This window comes from Oncorhynchus keta, chromosome 28, assembly GCF_023373465.1.
Source record: "Oncorhynchus keta strain PuntledgeMale-10-30-2019 chromosome 28, Oket_V2, whole genome shotgun sequence".
In the NCBI taxonomy this organism is placed as follows: domain Eukaryota; kingdom Metazoa; phylum Chordata; class Actinopteri; order Salmoniformes; family Salmonidae; genus Oncorhynchus; species Oncorhynchus keta.
In genome coordinates, this window is record NC_068448.1 from 38,489,578 (window position 1) to 38,515,479 (window position 25,902).

The 25,902-nt window shown below is 43.1% G+C and overlaps 1 protein-coding gene across 1 annotated transcript; it reads left to right on the plus strand.

The window, feature by feature from the left end:
- Positions 1-1,315: 1,315 nt before the first annotated feature.
- On the plus strand, positions 1,316-19,185 carry LOC118361280 (leucine-rich repeat-containing protein 38-like). Its single transcript, XM_035741101.2, has 2 exons — positions 1,316-2,422; positions 17,228-19,185. The coding sequence occupies exons 1-2, from the start codon at positions 1,795-1,797 to the stop codon at positions 17,473-17,475; spliced, it is 876 nt and encodes a 291-aa protein (XP_035596994.1). The 5' UTR covers positions 1,316-1,794; the 3' UTR covers positions 17,476-19,185.
- Positions 19,186-25,902: the final 6,717 nt, after the last annotated feature.

A 25,902-nucleotide genomic window follows, 5' to 3' on the forward strand; every position in this document is an offset into this window, starting at 1 on the left:
TCAACTGCAAAATGCCTCTTTAACGGCGCGTCAAGGAGGACCATGGCAATGAAGTATCACTTATTAGAAGAAGAAAAATGGACTTGGTTTTCATTTTTTGTTTGTTTGTTACAGTATGTTGTTGTTTTTAAATGTTATTTTATTGGTTGTAATTGTCTATAGTTTGGTGTATTATGAGGTGGTTTGTGTTAAATAGGAAACAATGAAATAAACTGTAAAAAAAGGAACAAAACTTTAGGACGAGGCACATACAAAATCCTACTGAATCTGAAGTCCATTCCTGGGATTCATTGGAATTTACCCCTCTTAGTATCCATTTTGATATGTGAGACTTTTCAGAGGATTTGCCAACATCTCTGTCATGTTTAGCTCTTTTCCATAGGTCAAAAGCTGCCGTGTAAACTGGTGGTAATTTCATTGGTCTGTGTTTCATGTACCAGGAAATGCTTTCGGAGGACATGCTAGCGTGCATTCTGTTTCTCTAACTGTGGTCTGGGGATATCATGTCTGACTGCTGTAGCACGCAGGTAAATAGCATGTAAACAATAACAGCTGGCAAATCAGCTGCTGTTGGTAACTGCAATTGGGAACATACTGCTTAGTGTAAGGTCAAGTATTTCTGAGGACCACTGGGCTTTTGCAGTGGATGTGTTAAACTGTAGTGGATGTATAGTGCATTTCTATTTATAGGATATAGTGCATTAAAGGTACTGTTGTGGATGTGTATGGTATGAGACGGCCATTCAGCTTGTTCAGTGAAGGCACGAGACAAATGCATCATGCCGCTGTGGCAAGCTGTCAAGTGATGGCATTCCTCAATATGACACTTTCAGTACATTCGTCTGTGTTGCCCAGGCGGCTTCACGCCACGGTGGATGTTTAGAGCATGTTGTTATGGCAACGGAGCTGTGATGGCTGGATCGTGCAGCACAGGGAGGCAGAGGACAGATGAGGAGGAGACGTATATGATGATGATTCCCGAAGTTCGCGGTCAGGAGTCATCAGAATGATTTTCCTCCAGGGATTCTAGGAGCCATTTGACATCATCAAATCAAATTAAATGTATTGGTCACATACACATGGTTAGTAGATGTTATTGCGAGTATAGCGAATGCGAAATGCAACATGTGAGTTGGGAATGTGATGTCAAAAGGACAGCGAGCCACAGACGGTAGCACAAGAAGAAAAGGCAAACGGTTGGATACAAACACACATGTTTTAAGTGAGTCTAGCCTTCCAATGCTAAGATACTCACATGATATTCTTCTTTTGACTCACAGATGGCGTCACTCGTTCGTTCTGAGGGGCGACTCCAAGTTCACACCCCCTCCTGGCTTACCCTACCGCCCTCCGTCCCTCGACCCCCACACACCCCCTCCCCAGCGTGTCTCTGGTTCGCTAGTTGCTATTTACCTCTGTGTTAATCCACACCCCCTCCCTCCCTCTTTCTCGCTCGATCCCGCTCTCTCACTCCTCCCCTTATTCCCTCAAAGCCAGCAGGCTGCTATTCGATACAGACGGCTTGCTACATGATCTCCTGGAAAACACTGTTCCGCATCTCTCTTGCCACTCGATGGCCAGGCCTTTGTAGATTATACACCAAGCGGAAGAGAGATGCCAGCGCCAGGACATTGACTCCTTTCCTCCTTCTGCTTCCCCCTCCCCTTCCTTAATCTCCCACCTCTTGATCTCTACCCACCCCCCGTGCCCTCTCCTGTCCTGTGCCCCCTTCCTCCCAACCTCCCCCTCCCTTACCCTACCTAAAGTCCTACTCTCCCTCTTACCCCCTTGACAATGTTACCATGCATTAACTGGCTTCAGCCTTTCCTTGCCTTGCTTTCTTCCACCTTGCTGACTCGGGGCCACAACTGTCCGTCCAGCTGCCTGTGTCCAGACCACCACACCGTGGACTGCCAGGGCCAAGGTCTCACCCGCCTCCCAAGCCCCATCCCCCTGGATGTCCGGCGCCTCCTGCTCTCTGACAACTGGATTCCCTTGATCCCCTCGGATTTCCTGGTTCTGTACAGCGACCTGGTCTACCTGGACCTGAGGAACAACTCCCTGTCTGGGCTGGAGCCTGGCACCCTCAGCACATCGTCCCGCCTGGTCTTCCTGGACCTGGGCAGCAACAACCTGACAGAGATCCAGTCAGAGACCTTTGGAGAGTCCAGGAGCCTGATTAAGTTGCGGCTGGGAAACAACCCCTATCTTAGCCAGGTGGAGGAGGACGCTTTCCTGGGTCTCACCTCGCTGCGGGTGCTGGAACTGGAGAGAAACGGCCTGCAGGGGCTGGACGTGGAGGTGCTGGAGCCTTTAACCTCACTCCGGGTGCTGCGCCTGGAGGGCAACCCCTGGGTGTGCAACTGTCACTTTGCTAAACTCTTTGTGTGGCTGATGGAGAACCGCCACAAGCTTCCAACGGGTATGTAATCTGCTTAGCAGCACGTTAACATCTTTGCCTGTGCTAGGACATATACAACCACTATTTTGTCAGCCCACTTGTTTTTGATTCAAACAACTCACTATAAGCCAATCGTTTACAGAATTAGAATCCAAAACTGCACAGTACACTGAAAGACAGATAACGTAACATGCATAACAGTGTTTAGTATGAAATATCTCTACACTGTGTGTCTACAAATATGGTTCCTCCTCTTTATTTTAAATTGTCTAATATCGAGTAAAGAGCTATTGGCGAACAACCTCATCGTCATTTATTTCATGTGCAGTTTGTTGCTCATACTACTGATAATTCTGTATAGATATGGACAGTTCAATGCTGTCACAAGATCACTCTGAAACATCTTGATAAGTATTAGAAAGAGAGAAGATAATTCTGGAAGACGAGTGGAGGGTCCCAGATTACAGATACCAGATTGTGTCTGAATAATGAATTAACCATATGCCTCATTAGAGTGTGTTCTCAGATATTATACTCGATATTGTGGTGGACACACTCTTACACAAAAAGGTGCTATCTAGAACCTAAAAGGTTTAATTGGCTGTCCCCATAGGAGAACCCTTTGAAGAACCCTGCTTGTGTGTGTGTATGTTTGTATGTGCATGTTCTAAAATCACAACAAGGAGACTGTTTATTGACACTATCCAGGTTTCATACTCAAAAACTGCACTCTTAAAAAAAAACATTCTTACTCTCATGTAAGAACCCTTTTTGGGTTCCATGTAGAACTCTTTTGACTCCAGGTAAAACTATTTTGGGTTCCATGTAGAACCCTTTCCACTTTTTTTCTAAGAGTGCAGTGTTTGAGTATGAAACCTGGATAGTGTCAATAAACAGTCTCCTTGTTGTGATTTCAGAACATGCACACGCACACACACACACAAGCAGGGTTCTTCAAAGGGTTCTTCTATGGGGACAGCCAATTAAACCTTGTAGGTTCTAGATAGCACCTTTTTTTTGTAAGAGTGTGTCCACCAAAATATCGAGTGGGTAGATCGCATGTAAGATCTTCAAGATGAAAAAGATATGAGGCCAGGGAATCAAATTCAATGGGATCTGAATCACTTGATTGATCATAATATACCCGCATTGTTTATGTAATTACAGACAATAAGCATTATACATATAGCTTCTGATCCACACTCTGTAGTGTTGCCATATATATAGACAATGAGGGTATTGTCTATATAAATCTTCCTTGTTTGCAGTGCTGACAGGTTATTGCACGCAGTATATGCTCACTCTCATTCTCCGGAGATCCAGTGCTCTGGTGAGCTCTGACCTGAGCAAACACTCTGTGAGTGGAAGTCCAACTCCATATTTACATATTAACTGCTTCCCAAGAGAGTTAGTTAGGCTAGTGCTACTTCACCCTCTTACATCTTTATTCAGGGCCATACAAATGAGGTACACCAATGTCAGCTGGAATTAGGGCCTGTATTGAAGTAAGCTATGTGGGTACATCCCAAAAGGTACCCTTTGCCTTTTATAGCGCACTACTTTTGACCAGGGTTCATTAGGAATAGGGTGCCATTTGGGACACAGCCTATGTTATTACAGTACGCTAATCAAAGCAACAGGGTGTTCTATGGATCATATCAATTGATCAAATTGGCACATTGGCAATCTTCACAGTGGATTTCATTTCAAAAGCTGTGCCCTGGGCTCCAGGTTATAGTAACAAAATGATTTGGGGGCACATTAACACCTAGTTTTCAGTGAGCACAGACACATATACACACCAACACTATGGTGCTTCCTACATGCTCTTTTATAGGCCTTAGCAACTGTAGGCTCTGGCCTCTACTGTATGTTGACCTAAAGGACATGTGGGTTGTACAGTGTATTTGACACACAGGCAGACTTACTCCTTCCCATTTCCTTCAGGAGAAACTCGTTGAATGCCATAATCATCTTTTCATCATTCTGACAAGGGGGGCAGACTAGAAACATGGATTGGAGTGTATACACCAGGAAGAAATGGAGCTCTGATGGATTAGGCTAAACGAGACCTTTCCTCACTGATTACTCAATTCCTGACTCTCTGAGGCAAATCACAATCAATGTTCTTGTGTGAACTACAGCCGTGAACAAACTGGAGAATGAAGGGCACGGAATAATGGACCACTTGCTGAACTGGACACTTCCACAGAGCCATTCAATCAAGCCCAGTCACTGGGTTTGTGGGATAAGTCAAAAACGTCATTTTCTCTTGGACACTGTAATTTCATTGGACACCGTAATTTCACTGACACAAACAGTAACAACTTTCTTTTCCCCACTTTGCTGTCAGGGACATTGCTCTGTCAGATCCTGATTGAGATCGTCTTGATCTGTTAGGCATCTGAGAACATGAATAGACACATTGAAGCCTAGTGTACTCCCAGGTACTGTATCAACAAGATGCAACAAAGCTCAGATAAAGGGGCAACTGCAATTGGCAGATACGTGTTTTTTTTCTTGTAAATTAATATACCCATTGATTCTTGAAGAAGATAACCACTCTGTTAATGTTTGAGCCTCAGATTGCCCGTTTAAGACGCATTCACTGGGGATATATCACGAACGGTGCCTGTAGGTGAATGTGTGTAATCACACTACAGCATAGGTCAAGGATGAACAATCAGCATCTATTATTCACAACTACACTTCATTTGATACTGATGACAGCATGCCATTGACACTGACATTATCTAGTGTAATGTTCCATCACTGTAAAAGATACTCCATCGCTCTGCGAGTGACACACGGTGCGTGGGTAAAATCATCAGGGAAGCCAAGCCCCCCCCTCACCCCCCAAAATAGCCATATTACAGTGCCTTCAGGAAAGTATTCAGGCCCCTTGACTTTTTCCACATTTTGTTATGTTACAGCCTTATTCTAAAATATATTAAATTGTTTCCCCCCCTCATCAATCTACACACAATACCCCACATTGACAAATATTTTACAGAAGTATTCAGACCCTTTATTCAGTACTTTGTTGAAGCACCTTTGGCAGTGATTACAGCATCGAGTCTTCTTGGGTATGATGCTTCAAGCGTGCCTGTCACGCCCTGAACTTAGAGAGCCGTTTTATTACTCTATTTGGTTAGATCAGGGTGTGATGTGGGGTGGGCATTCTATGTTTTGTATTTCTGTGTGGTTGGCCGAGTGTGGTTCCCAATCAGAGGCAGCTGTCTATCGTTGTCTCTGATTGGGAATCATACTTAGGCAGCCTGTTTTGCCACCTTAGTTGTGGGTAGTTGTCTTTGTTAGTAGGCCTGTACAGCCCTAGTAAGCTTCACGTTCGTTTTTGTTGTTTCTTGCTTTGTTGGCGACATTAATAATAAAGTAAAATGTACACTCACAACGCTGTGACAGTGCCACACCTGGATTTCGGTAGTTTCTCCCATTCTTCTATACAGATCCTCTCAAGCTCTGCCAGGTTGGATGGGGAGCGTTGCAGCACAGCTATTTTCAGGTCTCTCCAGAGATGTTTCAATCAGGTCCGGGCTCTGGCTGGGCCACTCAAGGACATTCCGAGACTTGTCCCGAAGCCACTCCTGCGTTGTCTTGGCACTGTGCAGATGGTTGTCCTTCTGGAAGGTTCTCCCACCTCCATAGTGGAACTCTGGAGCTCTTGCTTACCTCCCTGACCAAGGCCCTTCCCACCCGATTGTCCAGTTTGGGTGGACAGCTCTAGGAAGAGTCTTTATGGTTACAAACGTCTTCCATTTAAGAATGATGGAGGCCACTGTGTTCTTCGGGAACTTCAATGCCGCAGACATGTTTTGGTACCCTTTCTCAGATCTGTTTTTATTTTTAATAAATTTGCAAAACTTTCTAAAAACTTGTTTTTGCTTTGTCATTGTGGGCTATTGTGTGTAGATCGCTGAAGATTTTTTTTTATTTAATCAATTTGAGAATAGGGCTGTAAGGTAACAAATATTGGAAAAAATCAAGTGGTCTGACTACTTTCCAAAGGCACTGTATGTGTTGTGATAATTGCATTGTTTGCTCTATAACCTGTTCATATTCCTTGGCACCGTGATATAGAGTATAGGCTAAGGTCGAGACAACAAGAAGACACAGTAGCAGAATCAATTCAAACACACATTTGTTCCATTATAAAACCTTAGAGCAACATCTGCACCAGCTCCGATACTCGTTGGATGTGGCAGGGCTTGCAAACTATTACAGACTACAAAGTGAAGCACAGCCGCGAGCTGCCCAGTGACACGAGCCTACAAGACAAGCTAAATTACTTCTATGCTCGCTTCGAGGCAAGCAACACTGAGGCATGCATGAGAGCATCAGCTGTTCCGGACGACTGTGTGATCACGCTCTCCGTAGCCGACGTGAGTAAGACCTTTAAACAGGTCAGAATACACAAGGCTGCGGGGCCAGACGGATTACCAGGATGTGTGCTCCGGGCATGTGCTGACCAACTGGCAGATGTTTTCACTGACATTTTCAACATGTCCCTGATTGAGTCTGTAATACCAACATGCTTCAAGCAGACCACCATAGTCCCTGTGCCGAAGAGCAAAAAGGCAACCTGCCTAAATGACTACAGACCCGTAGCACTCACGTCCGTAGCAATGAAGTGCTTTGAAAGGCTGGTAATGGCCCAAATCAACACCATCATCCCAGAAACCCTAGACCCACTCCAATTTGCATACCGCCCAAACAGATCCACAAATTACGCAATATCTATTGCACTCCACACTGCCCTTTCCCACCTGGACAAAAAGAACACCTATGTGAGAATGCTGTTAATTGACTAGAGCTCAGCGTTCAACACCATAGTGCCCACCAAGCTAAGGATCCTGGGACTAAACACCTCCCTCTGCAACTGGATCCTGGACTTCCTGACAGGTCGCCCCCAGGTGGTGAGGGTAGGTAGCAAAACATCTGCCACGCTGATCCTCAACACTGGAGCTCCCCAGGGGTGCGTGCTCAGTCCCCTCCTGTACTCCCTGTTCACCCACGACTGCTTGACCAGGCACGACTCAACACCATCATTAAGTTTGCTGACGACACAACAGTGGCCTGATCACCGACAACGACGAGACAGCCTATAGGGAGGAGGTCAGAGACCTGGCCAGGTGGTGCCAGAATAACAACCAAGACTAAGGAGATGATTGTGGACTACAGTAAAGGAGCACTGAGCACGTCCCCATTCTCAACGACGGGGCTGTAGTGGAGCAGGTTGAGAGCTTCAAATTCCTTGGTGTCCCCATCAACAACAAACTAGATTGGTCCAAACACACCAAGAAAGTCATGAAGAGGGCACGACAAAGCCTATTCCCCCTCAGGAAACTAAAAAGATTTATCTAAAAAAGATATCTCCATTCATGATTAATTTAGGAAAGGAACAATTTTAGCTTGCTAGCTAGCTAGCCACTGGAGGACAACAACACAACAAGATGTACCAATTCAAAGTTTTCTCCTGTTAATGACTATTGGCTTTTGATGTGATTGGTCTGAAGCCATATCCAAACGGGCTTCTCTTGACATTTTTATTTGGTGCGCCAACACTGATTGGATATTATAAATTATTTATTTTTTATCAAGGGTGGCCAAATGCTCGCTGGCTTCCCTTGCATTCAATGATATGGGTGGCAACAACGTTGTACTCTTTTTGACCAGACACCATGAGATAGATTCGCTACACATACTAGGACAGAGGGACGCTGTTTTGCTTGCTTGGATGCTTTCTCCGGTGATATACGGTACATTCAGCCTCTGCGAATTGAAGGACATTTATGAAACACAGAGAGACGAAAGCAAAATTATTCTTGTATGTTTGGTTTCTTTGTCAATTTTTGGGGATGTCTGGCTTTCCTTGGCTTCCATTAATACATGCCACTGCACACACACACAAACGTATACAGTCAATCATGGACTACAATAAGAAACCCAGCACAGTCACGGACCAGGATGTCTTGCTCCCAGGCAGACTAAATAACTTTTTTGCCCGCTTTGAGGACAATACAGTGCCACTGACACGGCCTGCAACGAAAACATGCGGTCTCTCCTTCACTGCAGCCGAGGTGAGTAAGACATTTAAACGTGTTAACCCTCGCAAGGCTGCAGGCCCAGACGGCATCCCCAGCAGCGCCCTCAGACAAATAAAATTTGATTTGATACACAAACAAACATATAATGCCAACTCTACAGCAGCCTGGCAACTGTAATCACATTGATATAAGACACTATGCATACTCATATCAGATATGATGCAGTGTTTTGTTGACAATTTTAGGTTTATATGAGAATGGCGCCGAAGGAGATGGCTGCCATTTTATGATCCCGTAACCAATTGTGATAATATTTAGGTTTTTTCTTGTTATTTGTAACTTATTTTGTACATAATGTTTCTGCCACTGTGTCCTATGACCGAAAAGAGCTTCTACATATCAGGACAGTGATTACTCACCCCATTCAGGAGGAATACTTTTTCTTCAACGAGTCAGACGGGAAGGATTTACTTCAGATGCCTGACAAGGCATTCATCCTCATCATTCACAGGAGAAAAATACACAGGTATCGAGGAAGAAGGTAATCTACCTTTACCATGGGTCCTTCTAGCCAGCGTACAATCGATCAATAATAAAATAGACTACGATCACCTAGAAGACCAGCATCCCAGAGTCGCCTCTTACCAGTTGAGACTGGTGTTTGTGGGTACTATTTAATGAAGCTGCCCGTTGAGGACATGTGAGGCGTCTTTTTTCTCAAACTAGACACTCTAATGTACTTGTCCTCTTGCTCAGTTGTGCACCAGGGCTTCCCACTCTTTCTATTCTGGTTAGATACAGTTTGCGCTGTTCTGTGAAGGGATTGGCAATTTCTCGGATGGAATAGCCTTCATTCCTCAGAACAAGAATAGACTGACGAGTTTCAGAAGAAAGTTCTTTGTTTCTGGCCATTTTGAGCCTGTAATCGAACCCACTAATGCTGATGCTCCAGATACTCAACTAGTCTAAAGAAGGCCAGTTTTACTGCTTCTTTAATCAGAACAACAGTTTTCAGCTGTGCTAACATAATTGCAAAAGGGTTTTCTAGTGATTAATTAGCCTTTTAAAATGATAAACTTGGATTAGCAAACACAACGTGCCATTGGAACACAGGAGTGATGATTGCTGATAATGGGCATATGTAGATATTCCAGAACAAATCTGCTGTTTCCAGTTACAATAGTAATTTACCACATTAACAATGTCTACACTGTATTCCTGATCAATTTGATGTTATTTTAATGGACAAAAATGTGCTTTTCTTTCAAAAACAAGGACATATAAGTGACCCCAAACTTTTGAACGGTAGTGTATATCCTACCAACAGGACATTAAAAACTGTAGTATCTTATGCTTCACGGAGTTGTGGCTGAACGACGACATGAATAACATACAGCTGGCAGATTTTAAGCTTTTTTGGCAGGATAGAACAGCGACCTCTGTTAAGACAAGGGGTGGCGGTCTATGTATACTATGTATCTGTATATGTTCAAGCAAACAGGAAAAAGCTCATTCAGAGGCGGCGCTCCTAGTGGCCGGGGACTTTAATGCAGGCAAACTCAAATCTATTTTACTTAACTTCTACCAGCATGTTACATGTGCAACCAAAGGAGAAAACACTCTAGACCACCTTTACTCCATACACAGAGATGTGTACAAAGCTCTCCCTCGCCCTCCATTTGGCAAATCTGACCATAATTCTGTCCTCCTGATTCCTGCTAACACGCAAAAACTAAAGCAGGAAGCACCAATGACTCGGTCAATAAGAAAGTGGTCATATGAAGCAGATGCTAAGCTACAGGACTGTTTTGCTCGCACAGACTGGAATATATTCAGGGATTCCTCCGATGGCATTGAGGAGTACACCACATCAGTCACTGGCTTCATCAACAAGTGCATCGATGACGTTGTCCCCACATTAACCGTACATACATACCCCAACCAGAAGCCATGGATTACAGGCAACGTCCGCGCTGAGCTAAAGGGAGCTGCTGCTTTCAAGGAAAAGAAATCCCGCTATGCCCTCTGACGAACCATCAAACAGGCAAAGCGTCAATACAGGACTAAGATCGTGTGGTACTACATCAGCTCCGACGCTCGTCAGATATAGCAGGGCTTGCAAACTATTACAGATTACAAAGGGAAGCACAGCCGAGAGCTGCTCAGTGACACAAGCCAAGCAGACAAACTAAATTACTTCTATGCTCGCTTCGAGGCAAGTAACACTGAAGCATGCATGAGAGCATCAGCTGTTCAGGACGACTGTGTGATCACGCTCTCCGCAGCCGATGTGAGTAAGACCTTTAAACAGCTCAACATTCACAAGGCCGCAGGGGCAGACGAATTACCAGGACGTGTAATCCAAGCATGCACAGACCAACTAGCAAGTGTCTTCACTGACATTTTCAACCTCAAACTGAATCTGTAATTCCAACATGTTTCAAGCAGACCACCATAGTCCCTGTGCCCAAGAGCATGTAGAGATGAAGTGCTTTGAACGGTTGGTCATGGTTCACATCAACACCAATATCCCAGAAACCCTTGACCCACACCAATTTGCATACCGCACCAACAGGGTGCATGCCCTGTCCCCTCCTGTACTCACTGTTCACTCATGACTGCATGGCCAGGCATGACTCCAACACCATCATCAAGTTTGCCGATGACACAACAGTGGTAGGCCTGATCACCAACAACGATGAGACAGCCTATAGGGAGGAGGTCAGAGACTTGGCCATGTGGTGCCAGGACAACAACCTCTCCCTCAACGTGATCAAGACAAACGAGATGACAGGAAACTACAGGAAAAGTAGGACCGTGCAAGCCCCCATTCTCATCGATAGGGTTGCAGTGGAGCAGGTTGAGAGCTTCAAGTTCCTTGGTGTCCACATCACCAACAAACTATCATGATCCAAACACACTAAGACAGTTGTGAAGAGGGCACGACAAAGCCTATTCCCCCTCAGGAGACTGAAAAGATTTGGCATGGGTCCTCAGATGGTCAAAAGGTTCGAGAGCATCCTGACTGGTTGCAGCACTGCCTGGTATGGCAATTACTCGGCCTCCGACCGCAGGGCACTACAGAGGGTAGTGCATACGGCCCAGTACATCACTGGGGCCAAGCTTCCTGCCATCCAGGACATCTTTACCAGGCGGTGTCAGAGGAAGGTCCTAAAAATTGACAAAGACTCTCTGCTACTGCACAGCAAGCGGTACCGGAGCGCCAAGTCTAGGTCCAAAAGGATTCTTAACAGATTCTAACCCCAAGCCATAAGACTCCTGAACAGCTAATCAAAGGGCTACCCAGAGCCCTATTTTACGCTGCTGCTACTCTCTGTTTATAATCTATGCATAGTCACTTTAACTCTACCTCAATTACCTCAACTAACCGGTGCCCCCGCACATTGACTCTGTACCGGTACCCCCTGTATATAGCCTCGCTATTGTTATTTTACAGCTGCCGTTTCATTATTTGTTACTTTTATTTTCTATTTTTTACTTATCTATTATTTTCTTAAAACTTCTTAAAGCATGGTTGGTTAAGGGCTTGTAAGTAAGCATTTCGGCGTAAGGTCTACACCTGTTGTATTCGGTGCATGTGACACATACAATTTGATTTAATTTGATTTTATAGGCAGCGTCAGACAATGTAGGCATTATGTTACTCAACCCTTCCCCACCCCCAAACTCATCACCACCAACACCGAAACCATACATCTCATACTTCTCTCCATCTATTTGCAATTTAGCATTCTGGTCCTCTCCACAGATAGAGCCAGAGACAGAGACAGAGAAAGAGAGAGCAGGACAGCCAGTGTCTGGGCTGAGCTTGTTGTGCTGCATAGTGAGATGAGAGGAGAGCCACGTGACTGGAATATCACAGAGCGATGAGGTCACTGAATCTTTCCGCATGTGGAAAACCCCTTCTGGTCTGACTGTGACTCACCACACACACACACACACACACACACACACACACACACACACACACACACACACACACACACACACACACACACACACACACACACACACACACACACACACACACACACACACACACACGCACACGCACACCACACGCACACACACACACACGCACACACACTTGATAATGATGTATTCTGACTGCTGACCACAGCAGCTACAAACACAGGCATGCCAAAATGGAAGCATCCGAAACTGCCTTTATTATCATGACTGAGGTATACCATATGTGATTTTAGATTAATGTTTTATATTGAATACCTTTTCCAAAAACAGCTAATACCGATTGAATTTTAAATAATTCTGATTAGTGCATTAGTGGAATAGATTGGGGTATTTTACTAGGAAACCATAGCCCCATTGATGCCCCTTATCATTATAAGTAAAATAATCCACAGTATAATCTATTTATCCTCATAATTTCAATTTGATCAGATAATTTGGTACTGTTCCATTATTATCTGTTACAGTGTATGATTTTATTTTATTCTGGTATGATATGTAATCCCCAGAGTGCAAATATAAGTCTATTTCTTGTTCTGCACACTTCTGTTTTTATCATGCAATAATTTAAAGTTTTTTATTAGTCATATGTACAGGATACACATGGCATACACCATCCAACTAAATGCTTTCTTTCTGGTTCCTTCTTGACAATACAACAACAATAAGAAATAGTAAAAGATAAGAACACAAACATAGTACATGGCTGAGTAGAATATATATATATTTTTTGCATAAGTATAATATAGGATGGCACAATTTATAGTCCAATATTTACACGTGTTTTGCGGAAGGGGGGATTGGGTGGAAGGTGTTTAATTGTGCATGATTTAGCAATAATAATAGGAGTCTGGTAGAAGCAGTTGTGATGTGTGTGTAGCATGTGTGTGTGTGTGTGTGTGTGTGTGTGTGTGTGTGTGTGTGTGTGTGTGTGTGTGTGTGTGTGTGTGTGTGTGTGTGTGTGTGTGTGTGTGTGTGTGTGTGTGTGTGTGTGTGTGTGTGCGCATATGGATGAATGTGTGCGGAAGGTCAGTGCAGGTGGTCAGTCCAGTTCAAGTGTTCAGCAGTCTGATGTCTTGTGGATAGAAACTGTCTGAGCCTGTTGGTATCAGACCCGATGCTCTGATACCGTCTTCCCGACAGTAAGGGAGTGAACAGCATGTGGCTGGGCTGTTTGGGGTGCTTGATGATGCTGTGGCCCTTCCTCGGGCACCGTTTCGAGTAGATGTCCTGGATGGGTGGGACCACGGTCCCAGTGATGTACTGGGCTGTCTTCATCACCCGCTAGAGGGCCTTGTGGTTGTGGATGGAGCAATTCCCTTAACAGGATGTGCTGCAACCAGTCGAGACGCTATCGATGGTGCAGCGGTAGTATTTGGAGAAGAGATTTCTTCAGCTTCCTTATGAAGTGGAGACGCTGTTACACCCTCTTGTCAAGAGTGGTGTTGTAGTTGGTCCATGTCAAGTCCTCGGTGCTGTGGACGCCGAGGAACTAAAAACTGCTGACTCTTTCTACTGCAGTCCTGTTGATATGGATTGGGCATGTTTCCTCCTCTGCTTCCTGAAGTTGACAATCAACTCTTTTGATTTGCTGACGTTGAGTGAGAGTTGGTGTCCTGGCACCACAATACCATTTCGCTTGCCTCCTCCCTAGAGAAGGACTCATCATTGTTGGTTATTAGGCCTGGTGGTGCCATGTTGTTTGCCTCGCAAAGAAGGGCACCTGTAGGTAGAGGAGTTAAAATAAAAAAGCAGATATTGAATATCCCTTTGAGCATGGTGATGTCAGAAGTTTACATACACCTTAGCCAAATACATTTATACTCATTTTTTCACAATTCCTGACATTTAATCCTAGTAAAAATTCCCTGTTTTAGTTCAGTTAGGATTACCACTTTATTTCAAGAATGTGAAATGTCAGAATAATAGTATAGAGACTGATTTATTTCAGCATTGATTTATTTCACCACATTCCCAGTGGGTCAGACATTTACATACACTCAATTAGTATTTGGTAGAATTGCCTTTAAATTGTTTAACTTGGGTCAAACGTTTCAGGTAGACTTCCACAAGCTTCCCACAATAAGTTGGGTGAATTTTGGCCCATTCCTCCTGACAGAGCTGGTGTAACTGACTCAGGTTTGTAGGCCTCCTTGCTCGCACACACTTTTTCTGCCACAAATTTCCTATAGGATTGAGGTCTAGGGAGTTGAAAGCTCGTAGAAATTTTCCCAGTAAGACTCACAGCTGTAATCTCTGCCAAAGATGATTTTAACATATATTGACTCAGGAGTGTGAATACTTATGTAAATGAGATATTTATGTATTTCAGTTTCAGTCTCTGTTCTATTATTACCCAGGGGGTTGATCTGGTGTCTGCCAGTAATACACTGGTTGGAGCAGATTGCTATCTTCCTTCTGTATAAACCAAAGCAGATAGATCTGATTGCAACATGGACATTTCACAAACAAATATTTGCCTTGGAGAGGTGAAAAAAGAAAAGTTGGAGAAAATCCTAAGGAAAAACCTTATATGGGGAATTATGTAACAGGAGTCACGTGTGTCTGTGACAGGTGTTCAGTGAAGCTCTTTAAATCACACCAAACGACGACACAGGGAACGCAGCCTGGCACGAAGCACATGTATTTATATGGCTATTAAAAGAAAATCATGAATTGCTGTGGAGTGTTAGGTGTTGATTTATGGCAATGTGGTTCTCTGTTGCAGTGAGTAAATTCAACACTTGATAGTTTACACTATTATAAGAGGGAAAACTAAACACAAACATCAAATTAATGGGGTTTTGGGACGTGATGGGATTCGATGGGTGTGGAAAATGATGAGACACGAACACACACACAATATAGTAGCTACTACTGTAGGCGTACTAGGCTATAGCTCCTGTAAGGCAAAACAATGGCACCCATCTGGTCTCGCAGCGTCCTCACTTACACTGTTACAGTAGGAGGATATCACAGACTAGCCATTCTTGGTGGATTTCAACCACGGTCAATGCATGCCATTCCAAATTGTATGGTCAGCATGCTATTCAACAGTACTTTGAACAGACAAGACAACAATAGAAAACCTGTGTAGGCTTTTTATTCAGTCATCAGAGAGAGGTCAGCTCCAACATGCATTTAGATCTGAAAGGAATTAATAGATGCAATATGATGAAAATGCCACTAAACATACAGGGCAGAGTGTTGCTGTTACCTTCACTGTTAAGCTATTACCATACTTACAGTGCATTCAGAGAGTATTCAGACCCCTTTACTTTTTCCACATTTTGTTACATTACAGCCTTATTCTAAAATGGATTCAATAGTTGTTTCCCCTCATTAATCTACACACAATACCCCATAATGACAAACCAAAAACAGGTTAGAAATGTTTGTGAAAGTAATAAACATAAAAAATGAAATATGACATTTGCATAACTATTCTGACCCTCTACTCAGTACTTTGTTGAAGCACATTTGTCAGCGATTACATCCTCGAGTCTTATTGGGTATGACGCTACAAGCTTGGTACACCTGTATTTGGGGAGTTTCTCCTATTCGTCTTTGCAGATCCTCTCAAGCTCTGTCAGGTTGAATGGAGATTGTCGCTGCACAGCTATTTTCAGGTCTCTCCAGAGATGTTCAATCAGGTTCAAGTCCGGGCTCTTGCTGGGCCACTCAAGGACATTCAGAGACTTGTCCCGAAGCCACTCCTGCGATGTCTTGGCTGTGCGCTTAGGGTCGTTGTCCTGTTGAAAGGTGAACCTTCGCCCCAGTCTGAGGTCCTGAGTGCTCTTGAGCAGGTTTTCATCAAGGATCTCTCTGTACATTGCTCTGTTCAACTTTCTCTCGATCCTGACCAGTCTCTTCATGGTCTGAGAGTCCTTTAGGTGCCTTTTGGCAAACTCCGAGTGGGCTTTCATGTGCCTTTTACTGAGGAGTGGCTTCCGTCTGGCCACTCTACCATAAAGGCCTGATTGGTGGAGTGCTGCAGAGATGGTTGTCCTTCTGGAAGGTTCTCCCATCTCCACAGAGGAACTATGGAGCTCTGTCAGAGTGACCATCGGGTTCTTGGTCACATCCCTGACCATGGCCCTTCTCCCCCGATTGCCCAGTTTGGCCGGGTAGCCAGCTCTAGGAAGAGTCTTGGTGGTTCCATTTAAGAATGACGGAGGCCACTGTGTTCTTGGGGACCTTCAATGCTGCAGATTTATTTTTGGTAGCCTTCCCCAGATCTGTGCCTCGACACAATCCTGTCTCTGAGCTCTACAGACAATTCATTTGACCTCATGGCTTGGTTTTTGCTCTGACATGCACTGTCAACTGTGGGACCTTATATAGACAGGTGTGTGCCTTTCCAAATCAAGTCCTATCAATTGGATTTACCACTGGTCTACTCCAATCAAATTGTAGAATCATCTCAAGGATGATCAATTTAAACAGGATGCACATGAGCTCAATTTCGAGTGTCCTAGCAAATGGTCTGAATGCTTATGTGAACAAGGTATTTCATTTTCAAAAAATTATAAAAACCTGTTTTCACTTTGTCATTATGGTGTATTGTGTGTAGTTTATTTAATCAATTTAGAATAAAGCTATAACGTAATAAAATGTGGAAAAAGGGAAGGGGTCTGAATACATTCCGAATACACTGTATATATTTAAATTATTTTCAGATCTACACTGTGTACAGGCTGGGGTTTATTTGGGATTGGACCATAGAGTGACTGTGATCCAGACTGTTTTCTGTCTCTCTCTCTCCTCTCAGGTATGGAAGGGTTGGAGTGCTCCCTCCCCATGGACGGGAGTCTTATGTCCCTGAGTCTGCTCTCTGAGGCCAGTTTCCGGGAGTGCCGGGGCTACCTCTCCCTCACGGATATCCTCATAGTCATCTTCTCGGGGATCTCCGTCTCTGTGGTAGCCATCATAGCCAGTTTCTTTCTGGCCTCTATGGTCCACTGCTTCCAGCGCCTGGGCAAAGCCGGTCAGGCAGACGAGGAGGAGGGCAACGACTGAGGGAGAGAAAGAGCGTGATCTGGGACCAGATTCAGTATCACTGCAGACATTGCAGACCCTTACTACATACCTTGTAAGAGGGCCAGGAAGAAGGGCATGAAAATGGAAGAGTAAGTCAAGGACAACAAGGGAGTATTTGGCCCAGGAATTGGGCCAAAAGGCTCTTACCATGTGAATTCCTGCTCGCTGCATTGGTGGCAGTCAGAGGCACACCAGGAGGGGTGCAAGGGCAGTGGGTTAAACCGTACGCTTGAATAATACAAATGTTTTCTTAGCACTGCCTTAGTGTACACAGCCTTACTACCTTACTTTGGAGAGATCCTCCAGCATTCCCTTGAAATCGTAGTACTATATTTGGGCTGTACTTTAAGTCTAACATGAGGTAAAATTACTTGCACCACCCTGTCAAAGAGGACTATTCCTCTGCTGCCAGGGGCAAACAGATTCTTTGAGATCTGGGTTGAGCTGAGAGGTAAAAGGGCAGAGAGGAGGACAAGGGACAGGCACACTGGAGTCTAATACATAACTATGTCCATTGCAGTGATTTGAGTAGCAACCTACTTAACCTCTGTTTACCAAAGAGCAGGCTGAATGAGAAGATTCTATTGTTACAATATAGAACACAGAAACGGGATGGCGTGAGCAATCAACATGGATGTTAGACTAAACTGTGACACAAACTCTCAAATGCAAAATCAAGTAAATATGGAGGATGTTGTTACAATATCTGTTTTTGGAGCACAAATGTAGCCTGACTATGTTTGGCGAGACAACGCCCTAAGGAGTTGGCAAGAGAGCACTGGCACTTGGGCTAGCACAAATGTAATATTGGTTAAAAAACAATCACACATTAGGTACAGTATACTGTATAGCACAATATGCTAAAATAACCTGCCATTTATGACCCACTAATGTAACTATGGAAATAATTATATTATACAGCTTGTACTGTGAGTGGACCAATGTATTTTTCCTGTTTCAGGCATAATTATTTTATTTATTTTTTACATTTGAACAAAATGTTTATATTGATATTGAATCTTTTGGTGATGTTTTTTTTGTTTTTTTTTTTGTACAAATTAAGTCTTCTCTTGTTTGTATGGGGATTTCACATGGTAACAGTATTGTCACATCGGCAAAGACTCTAATTCCAAGCTAGGAGGGCTAAGGTAAAAATTAATTCAGTGTTTCGTCGTCTTGATCATCCTTGATGTTTGGGCCTTCCAGCCATTTCCTGTGTCGGCCTTTATATCCTCAATAGACCAGCAGCTAGTAGCAGCCAGGTGAAATTGATGAATGAATGCTATAGGTCAATGATGTCACGTGTATTGTTTGGCTAAGAGAATAGTGAAACAACTGGTAGATCATAAATGAAAACCAGCATAGTCACAGATGCTTCAAGACCTGAGTTTTGAGCGGGTGTCCACCTGCCTCACTTATGTTGCTTCAGTCAAACTGTATCTGACTCTGGCGCTTGTAACCCACCAATGAGATTTGCTGGCGCTTGCAACCCACCAATGAGATTTGCTGGCGCTTGTAACCCACCAATGAGATTTGAGATCCCCAAAAACAGATGAAAGGGCTTTTTTCTGTCATGATGCACCATAACAAACACCTTGAAAAGATAATCATGGGGTTGCAAAGTGCAATATAGCAAAAATGTAAAGAGATCAAATAAAGTGGTAAAATACACACACTAACTTTGCTTTAAAACTTTGATTTCACATACCTGCCTTGTTTCTTTGAATGAAGACATCGGTCAAATATATTTGTATTTTATTGATTTAACTCTTATCTAACAAGGTGTCTTAATGGAGAACCAATTCTCATTTGCAATAATAACCCTTTGGAACAAGAAACACCCTGCTACGCATGTGTAATGTAATGGTATTTATCTCTGTCAAACAAAACGTTTACATGTCAACACGGAGCACTTCTTTCACATGCAACACAACCTATATATGGTTGAAAAATCACACTTCCGTTATACTGTTTGAAATTGCGGCCTGTAGAAATGTCCTATTTCTCTAGTCCAGTCTCATGGATGTATACCCACATACAGTAGCATCTTACAGAGAAGAGCGGATGTTCCTGTCCAACCAAAGGATTGCATATGTGGCCAATAGGGTTGATCTTTACTCTCAATGAAATCTGTTTGTTTCGGTCCAATAATCACAGCTCCCATAATGCTACAGCTGGCATCCATATCCCACGCCATAGAACAGAGAGGTGAGGATGGAAGGGCACCCTCATTGTTATTTGGCATGTGGTCATCAGATTTGTTTACCCTACGAATATAGAGTATATTCTTATTTGTGTTATAATACAGTCAAATTGGCAGACTATCTGAGATAATACGCAATAGAGATAACCACGGTCATACCAGCTATATCACTGTCTAGGTTCTGTTTGATAGGATAACACAACACTGTCCTGTTATTGTTCTGATAGTAATATTTTTCTTCAAAACTTGTATATATATAATGTATTTGTATGTCCTTGTGGACTTTAATGATGTTATACACGCTGAAATAGTGCCTCATGCACTGGGAGTCGGCGTGCTGTTAGAAAGTGTCGGCGAAGGGAGATGAACAATACTGTCTCGTGTGCTGTAAAACAACTGGATGGCATAGAGTTGAAGCCTGTGGGCACGGCACACACAAGCAAAGGGAACGGATGAACAGCGGGGTGTTGAGTCAGAACAGAACTCCGACTCCAACACGCCACTGATGAAGATCAGAGTGGAGGGATGGTGAGCCATTCTGCCAGTGCCTCCCTCCTCATCCTTTATGCCGTGCAGTCAGCTGAGCCACCATACAGAATGGACAGAAGTAGGATGAGAGCGGAGGAGGGGAAGGAGGATTTTCGGGAATGAGGATTTTCCCTCGTCCACTGAATTCCGGTTGTCGCCATGGTTACATGGCTGGAGGCCAGTTCGGGTTGGAAGCCGAAACTGCCAGAGAGGAAGAGATTTCAAAATTGCTACGTCACTGCTCGCTCTTTCTCTCTCCCCCGTCTACTACATTGAGACGGAAATAACAAACAGCTGAATTATACAATGGCATTATAATTCTGATGCCACACACTTATGCAAGTGAGGACACAACTTCACTCAATCGAATGCCTCAATGTTACACCCTCTGAGGATGGATGCACGTAAAACAAATACCATCCCTGTTACGTGTCCAATGATCCACATCTACTTAATGAAGCTTACCCTGCAGAGATAACTGGCGGTGGCCTGCAGGGCAAAAAAATATGTAGAGAACATAGGAAGTAATACTACACCTTGCTTGAGTTGAACATTCTGAATAATTGAACAGCAGCTGGACGGTATGAATAATTTCTCTGTGGTCCACAAAAGGGATTAGAGTGACAGGGGTCCATGACCACGTTGACTGCCACAGCACCAATAAGGGACAAACGACTTGGAACCAGTTCAAATCTAGAAATCCAGCGATAAAGATAGTGGCATTATGGTGCCAATGACTGAAATCAGTGGTTAGAACTGGAAGGAACCAGAACACCGGAGTACCACACAACAATTGTATGTATGGGGCACAGAGACGAGGTAGTAATTTGAAAATCATGATAAGAACTACTATTGCACACAGAGTCCATACAACTTATTATGTGGGTTAACAAAGGGGGTTGTTGACTCAAGACATTTGAGCTTTACATTTTGTATGAATATGTAAAAATCCTGAAAAACGTACAGTACCAGTAAAAGTTTGGACACACCTACTCATTCAAGGGTTTTTCTTTCTTTCTTTCTTTCTTACAATTTTTTACATTGTAGAATAATAGTGAAGACATCAGAACAAAGAAATAACACATATGGAATCATGTAGTAACCAAAAAAGTGTTAAACAAATCAAAATATATTTTATATTTGAGATTCTTCAATGTAGCTGCCCTTTGCCTTGATGACAGCTTTGCACACTCTTGGCATTCTCTCAACCAGCTTCATGAGGTAGTCACCTGGAATGCATTTCAATTAATAGGTGTACCTTGTTAAAAGTAAATTTTTTGAATTTCATTCCTTCTTAGTGAGTTTGAGACAATCAGTTGTGTTGTGACAACCTAGGGTTGGTATACAGAAGATAGCCCTATTTGGTAAAAGACCAAGTCCATATTATGGCAAGAACAGCTCAAATAAGCAAAGAGAAACGACAGTCCACTTTAAGACATGAAGGTCAGTCAATGCGGAAAAGTTCCTTAACTTTGAAAGTTTCTTCAAGTGCAGGTGCAAAAAACATCAAGTGCTGTGATGAAACTGGCTCTCATGAGGACCGCCACAGGAAAGGAAGACCCAGAGTTACCTCTGCTGCAGATAATAATTTCATTAGAGTTACCAGCCTCAGAATTCTGCAATTAACTGCACCTCAGATTGCAGCCCAAATAAATGCTTCACAGAGTTCAAGTAACAGACACATTTCAACATGAACTATTCAGAGAAGACTGCATGGATCAGACCTTCATGGTCGAAATGCTGCAAAGAAACAACTACTAAAGGTCACCAACAACAAGAACAAGATAAACACATGATAAAATAATGTAACCACACAATCATCTCAAATATCACATTAAGAAATCAGAGAGCTGCTCTGACAGGACTGGTGTGTGTGTGTGTGAGATAGAGAGAGAGAGAGAGAGAGAGAGAGAGAGAGAGAGAGAGAGAGAGAGAGAGAGAGAGAGAGAGAGAGAGAGAGAGAGAGAGAGAGAGAGAGAGAGAGAGAGAGAGAACAATATTAATCCTTTCCCATTAGAGCCCGTGAGGGTGAGGGGCTTCCCATCTCCCCCTTGCCTCGCCCGTGCAGTGTCCAGATGTGGAGGGTTACAGATCTGTGAGCTGGAACAGATGGCCCTATTTGCCACTGTGGGCCTGCCTTGGATTATGTGGTGGCACAGGACCAGTCGGTGGAGCGGATGGGGGTGGAGTTTCTGGGGGCAGTGTAGTGGGAAGATTAACATCTGCCAGGGCTTAATGCTGCTGGACGTGCTGGGTATTGGAGGTGGGAAAGTATGGAGGGGTTATGCTTACAGCATAGGGGAGACCGAGTGTGGTTATTACCATAAGGATGTAATAATGAATGTGTTTCATGCAATTGTGTGGTTATTACACTGTTTGGTCTTATGTGTAATTTCTCAGCCCCTTAATAACGTATTTAACTCTGTTACACATTATTTGAAACAATACACCAATCCATTTTCAACCTAACATCATACAATCAAAATTCTAAAGTGGATTATAGTGCGATAAAGTGACTTTTCATGTAAAGGAGACAGGCTACAGCAGGCTATAGAAAAGGCATACGGAGGTAATAGGAATGGATTTGGCCAGTTTGTTAAGTGTTGAGATATACTTTCTGACTCAACAAAATAGAACTAAGAAGTACTTAAGTAAAGGAACCATCCTGTCCTGGTGAATCGACTACACCCAAGATAAGCTGGAAATGATTTAGATTTAGGTTTTGAGGTGTGTGTGTGTGTGTGTGTGTGTGTGTGTGTGTGTGTGTGTGTGTGTGTGTGTGTGTGTGTGTGTGTGTGTGTGTGTGTGTGCGTGTGTGCGTGTGAGTGTGTGTGTGTGTTTGTGCATGTGGGCGTACTTGTCTCCGCGTGTGTGCGTGTTTATACGTGCATGTCCGTGTGTGTAGCCTCCTGGTCTAGTGACCATAGCGATTAGATTCGTGGGTCTGGCTGGATTAGTGTTCTCAGTATGTTTAGCAGATCTGATGAAGTCTTGGGATCAGGCCAGCCCAGTAATTACAAAAGGGTTTTTGAACCACAGTGGGGCCAGGAACGAGAGTCATTAGTAGATGTTGACAGTAGAGATGGATGGGTGGAGGAGGGGTAGTAAATCATGAGAATCTAATGGATGTGGTGTTACTCCAGATTTAAATACTGCCCTGGGATTAGATTTGGCACCTGGTCGCACGAGATTGCATTTCTGTAAACCAGTATAATTTCATAAATGTTTCCGCTGACAACATTGCACAGGCCATTTTATGGCAGTATGTAGTAGTGGAATCAAATCAAACTCTTTTTCCCAAGTGCATTTTCACTTCTAGATACAATCTACATTAAAATGGGGAATACATTTTATTTTTACATTTCAACCATAAAAATATAGTAAAAAGCTCAACTAAAATAATGAAATTATACCAGTTACATCGGCCATATAGTACAAGTGTGTCTTTAAAACCTCAATGGTCGGCACTGAGCTATCTGCTCCCCTTGCTTGTGAGCAGCAGTGTTAAGGATATCTCATTTAAAAGTGCATCAAGCAAATTTGAGCAAAACTGTAATCTTGTCCTATAAATACCCCACCACCCGCCCATCATGGTCTGCTTTGCTGACTCACTAAGTTATAGCTCCTGGCAAACACACCACCCACTAAAAATGTCACCCCTCAGCCAAAGATGGGTTTTGTCAACATGGTTTCCTCATTATTTTAACTTGCTTAATCTACATGACTTTGTATCACTGTGGCAATTTGGTTGACTAAACCATTTGTAATTACTTGGACCCATGAAATGTGCCATAACTAGGTCACAATGTATTGGCCTAATGTCTGGAGACAAAAGCTTCCTGGTTTCTGACATGTTGAATGCTAGATGGTTGTTTGATATACAGGCTGAATGGTAGATCAATGAGTGTGCACAGCACCAAGTTATACTGATGGCCAAATTGCACCCCCTTGTGATGAAAGCTAGATAGCAGGATCACAGAAATTAAAACATTTATATAGGCAAGCCATAGTATATATATTTTAGTCAACTGTTGAGCATTAAATGACTACATAGTTATTTCTGAGGACATTGGAATTGTCTCATATAAAAAATTCTTCATGAATTTAGTATCCCTTAAGCCCGCCAAAAAGTCAAAAATAACAGATCGATTTCACGTCCAGGCATTGGGGTTCTCCTCGGTGCAATGTTTTATTTTAGTGGTTTCAGAGTCCCGCAATAATAACTAAGACGCTAATTTATGTGTAAACTCTAACAGTTTTGTTCTGCGGGTGTCACTGAGTAGGCTGATACCCCATTTAATCCGTGTACAATCCATAGGTTAGGCTGAACAGTGAAATATGAATGTCCAATACACACAATAGACTGACTGGAAATGTGGTTTCTCACAATCAAAGTCCTAAAATAATAGCCAATATGCAAATATTTGTGTAAACTCTACATAGTTGTGTTCTGTGGATGTATCGGAGTAGGCTGATACCCCATTTCATGGGTGCACAATCCATAGGTTAGGTTGTACAGCACATACAAGGATGCCCTCAATGCAGTTCTTTAGTTGAATTCATATGACAACATCCAACCTTGTTTAACATTATTGAGTCAGTCCAATTGTGGCATGATTCGACCATTTTTATCCGTTTGCATCCGTATCAAATTGGGACTTTTATTTTAAAGGTGAACCGCCGATTCCACTACTGTTGCTCACTCTAAAAGTTTTGTATTTATTTGTATTGCAGAAACACCAGTACACATACAATAAGCTACTCAATACTGCCCCTGCAGCCATATTAATGTTTGGTTGTTTTTATATTTTTATCAAGTTATTCTGGAGATTTCCCACCACACCTTCCCCTCTAAGCCCCTCCGCACTCCTCCTCCCTGACCCCTCATAATGATGGAAGGACTTGTTGCCTGGGTATTCACATACCTTAGGAAAATATGTCAGCAGCCTAAATACAGACTAGCTCTCAATCGCACTCCTTAAAGGTTCCCTGTATGTCTGTCTGTCTGTTTGGTGACTCAGGGTGTCCACTGTCTGTTTCTACGATGACATCATCATCGCTCTTACCCTCATTTAATTTGACAGCTCTTCAACTTGCCAAACATGATATGCTACCAGAATCCCTGCAGTATACAATATAGCACGATAATTATAATAATGTATCATACATTTGCTGTAGCACTGTAATTGAAGTCTAGGCCCACCCTTGACTCTTGTCTTCCCAGGAGCGGTGGAACTAGAGAACCTCTCCCCTCTTAAGGATCGGACCCTTTTTTTTCAATTTTCACCTAAAATGACATACCCAAATCTAACTGCCTGTAGCTCAGGCCCTGAAGTAAGGATATGCATATTATTGATACCATTTGAAAGGAAACACTTTGACGTTTCTGGAAATGTAAAAGGAATGTAGGAGAATATAACACATTAGATCTGGAAAAAGATAATGCAAAAACAAAAACGTTTTTTTTTTGTACCGTCATCTTTGAAACGCAAGAGAAAGGCCATAATGTATTATTCCAGCCCAGGTGCAATTTTGATTTTGGACACTAGATGGCAGCAGCGTATGTGCAAAGTTTTAGACTGATCCAATGAACCTTTGAATTTCTGTTCAAAACATTGTATCAAGACTGACCAAATGTGCCTAATTTGTTTATGAATAACTTTTCATGTTCAAAG

Bases quoted from the DNA above. Each gene is read 5' to 3' on its own strand.
- LOC118361280 (XM_035741101.2), top strand. From the start codon at position 1,795: ATGTTACCATGCATTAACTGGCTTCAGCCTTTCCTTGCCTTGCTTTCT. The intron at 2,423-17,227 runs GTATGTAATCTG...CTCTCCTCTCAG, and splicing joins CCGCCACAAGCTTCCAACGG to GTATGGAAGGGTTGGAGTGC.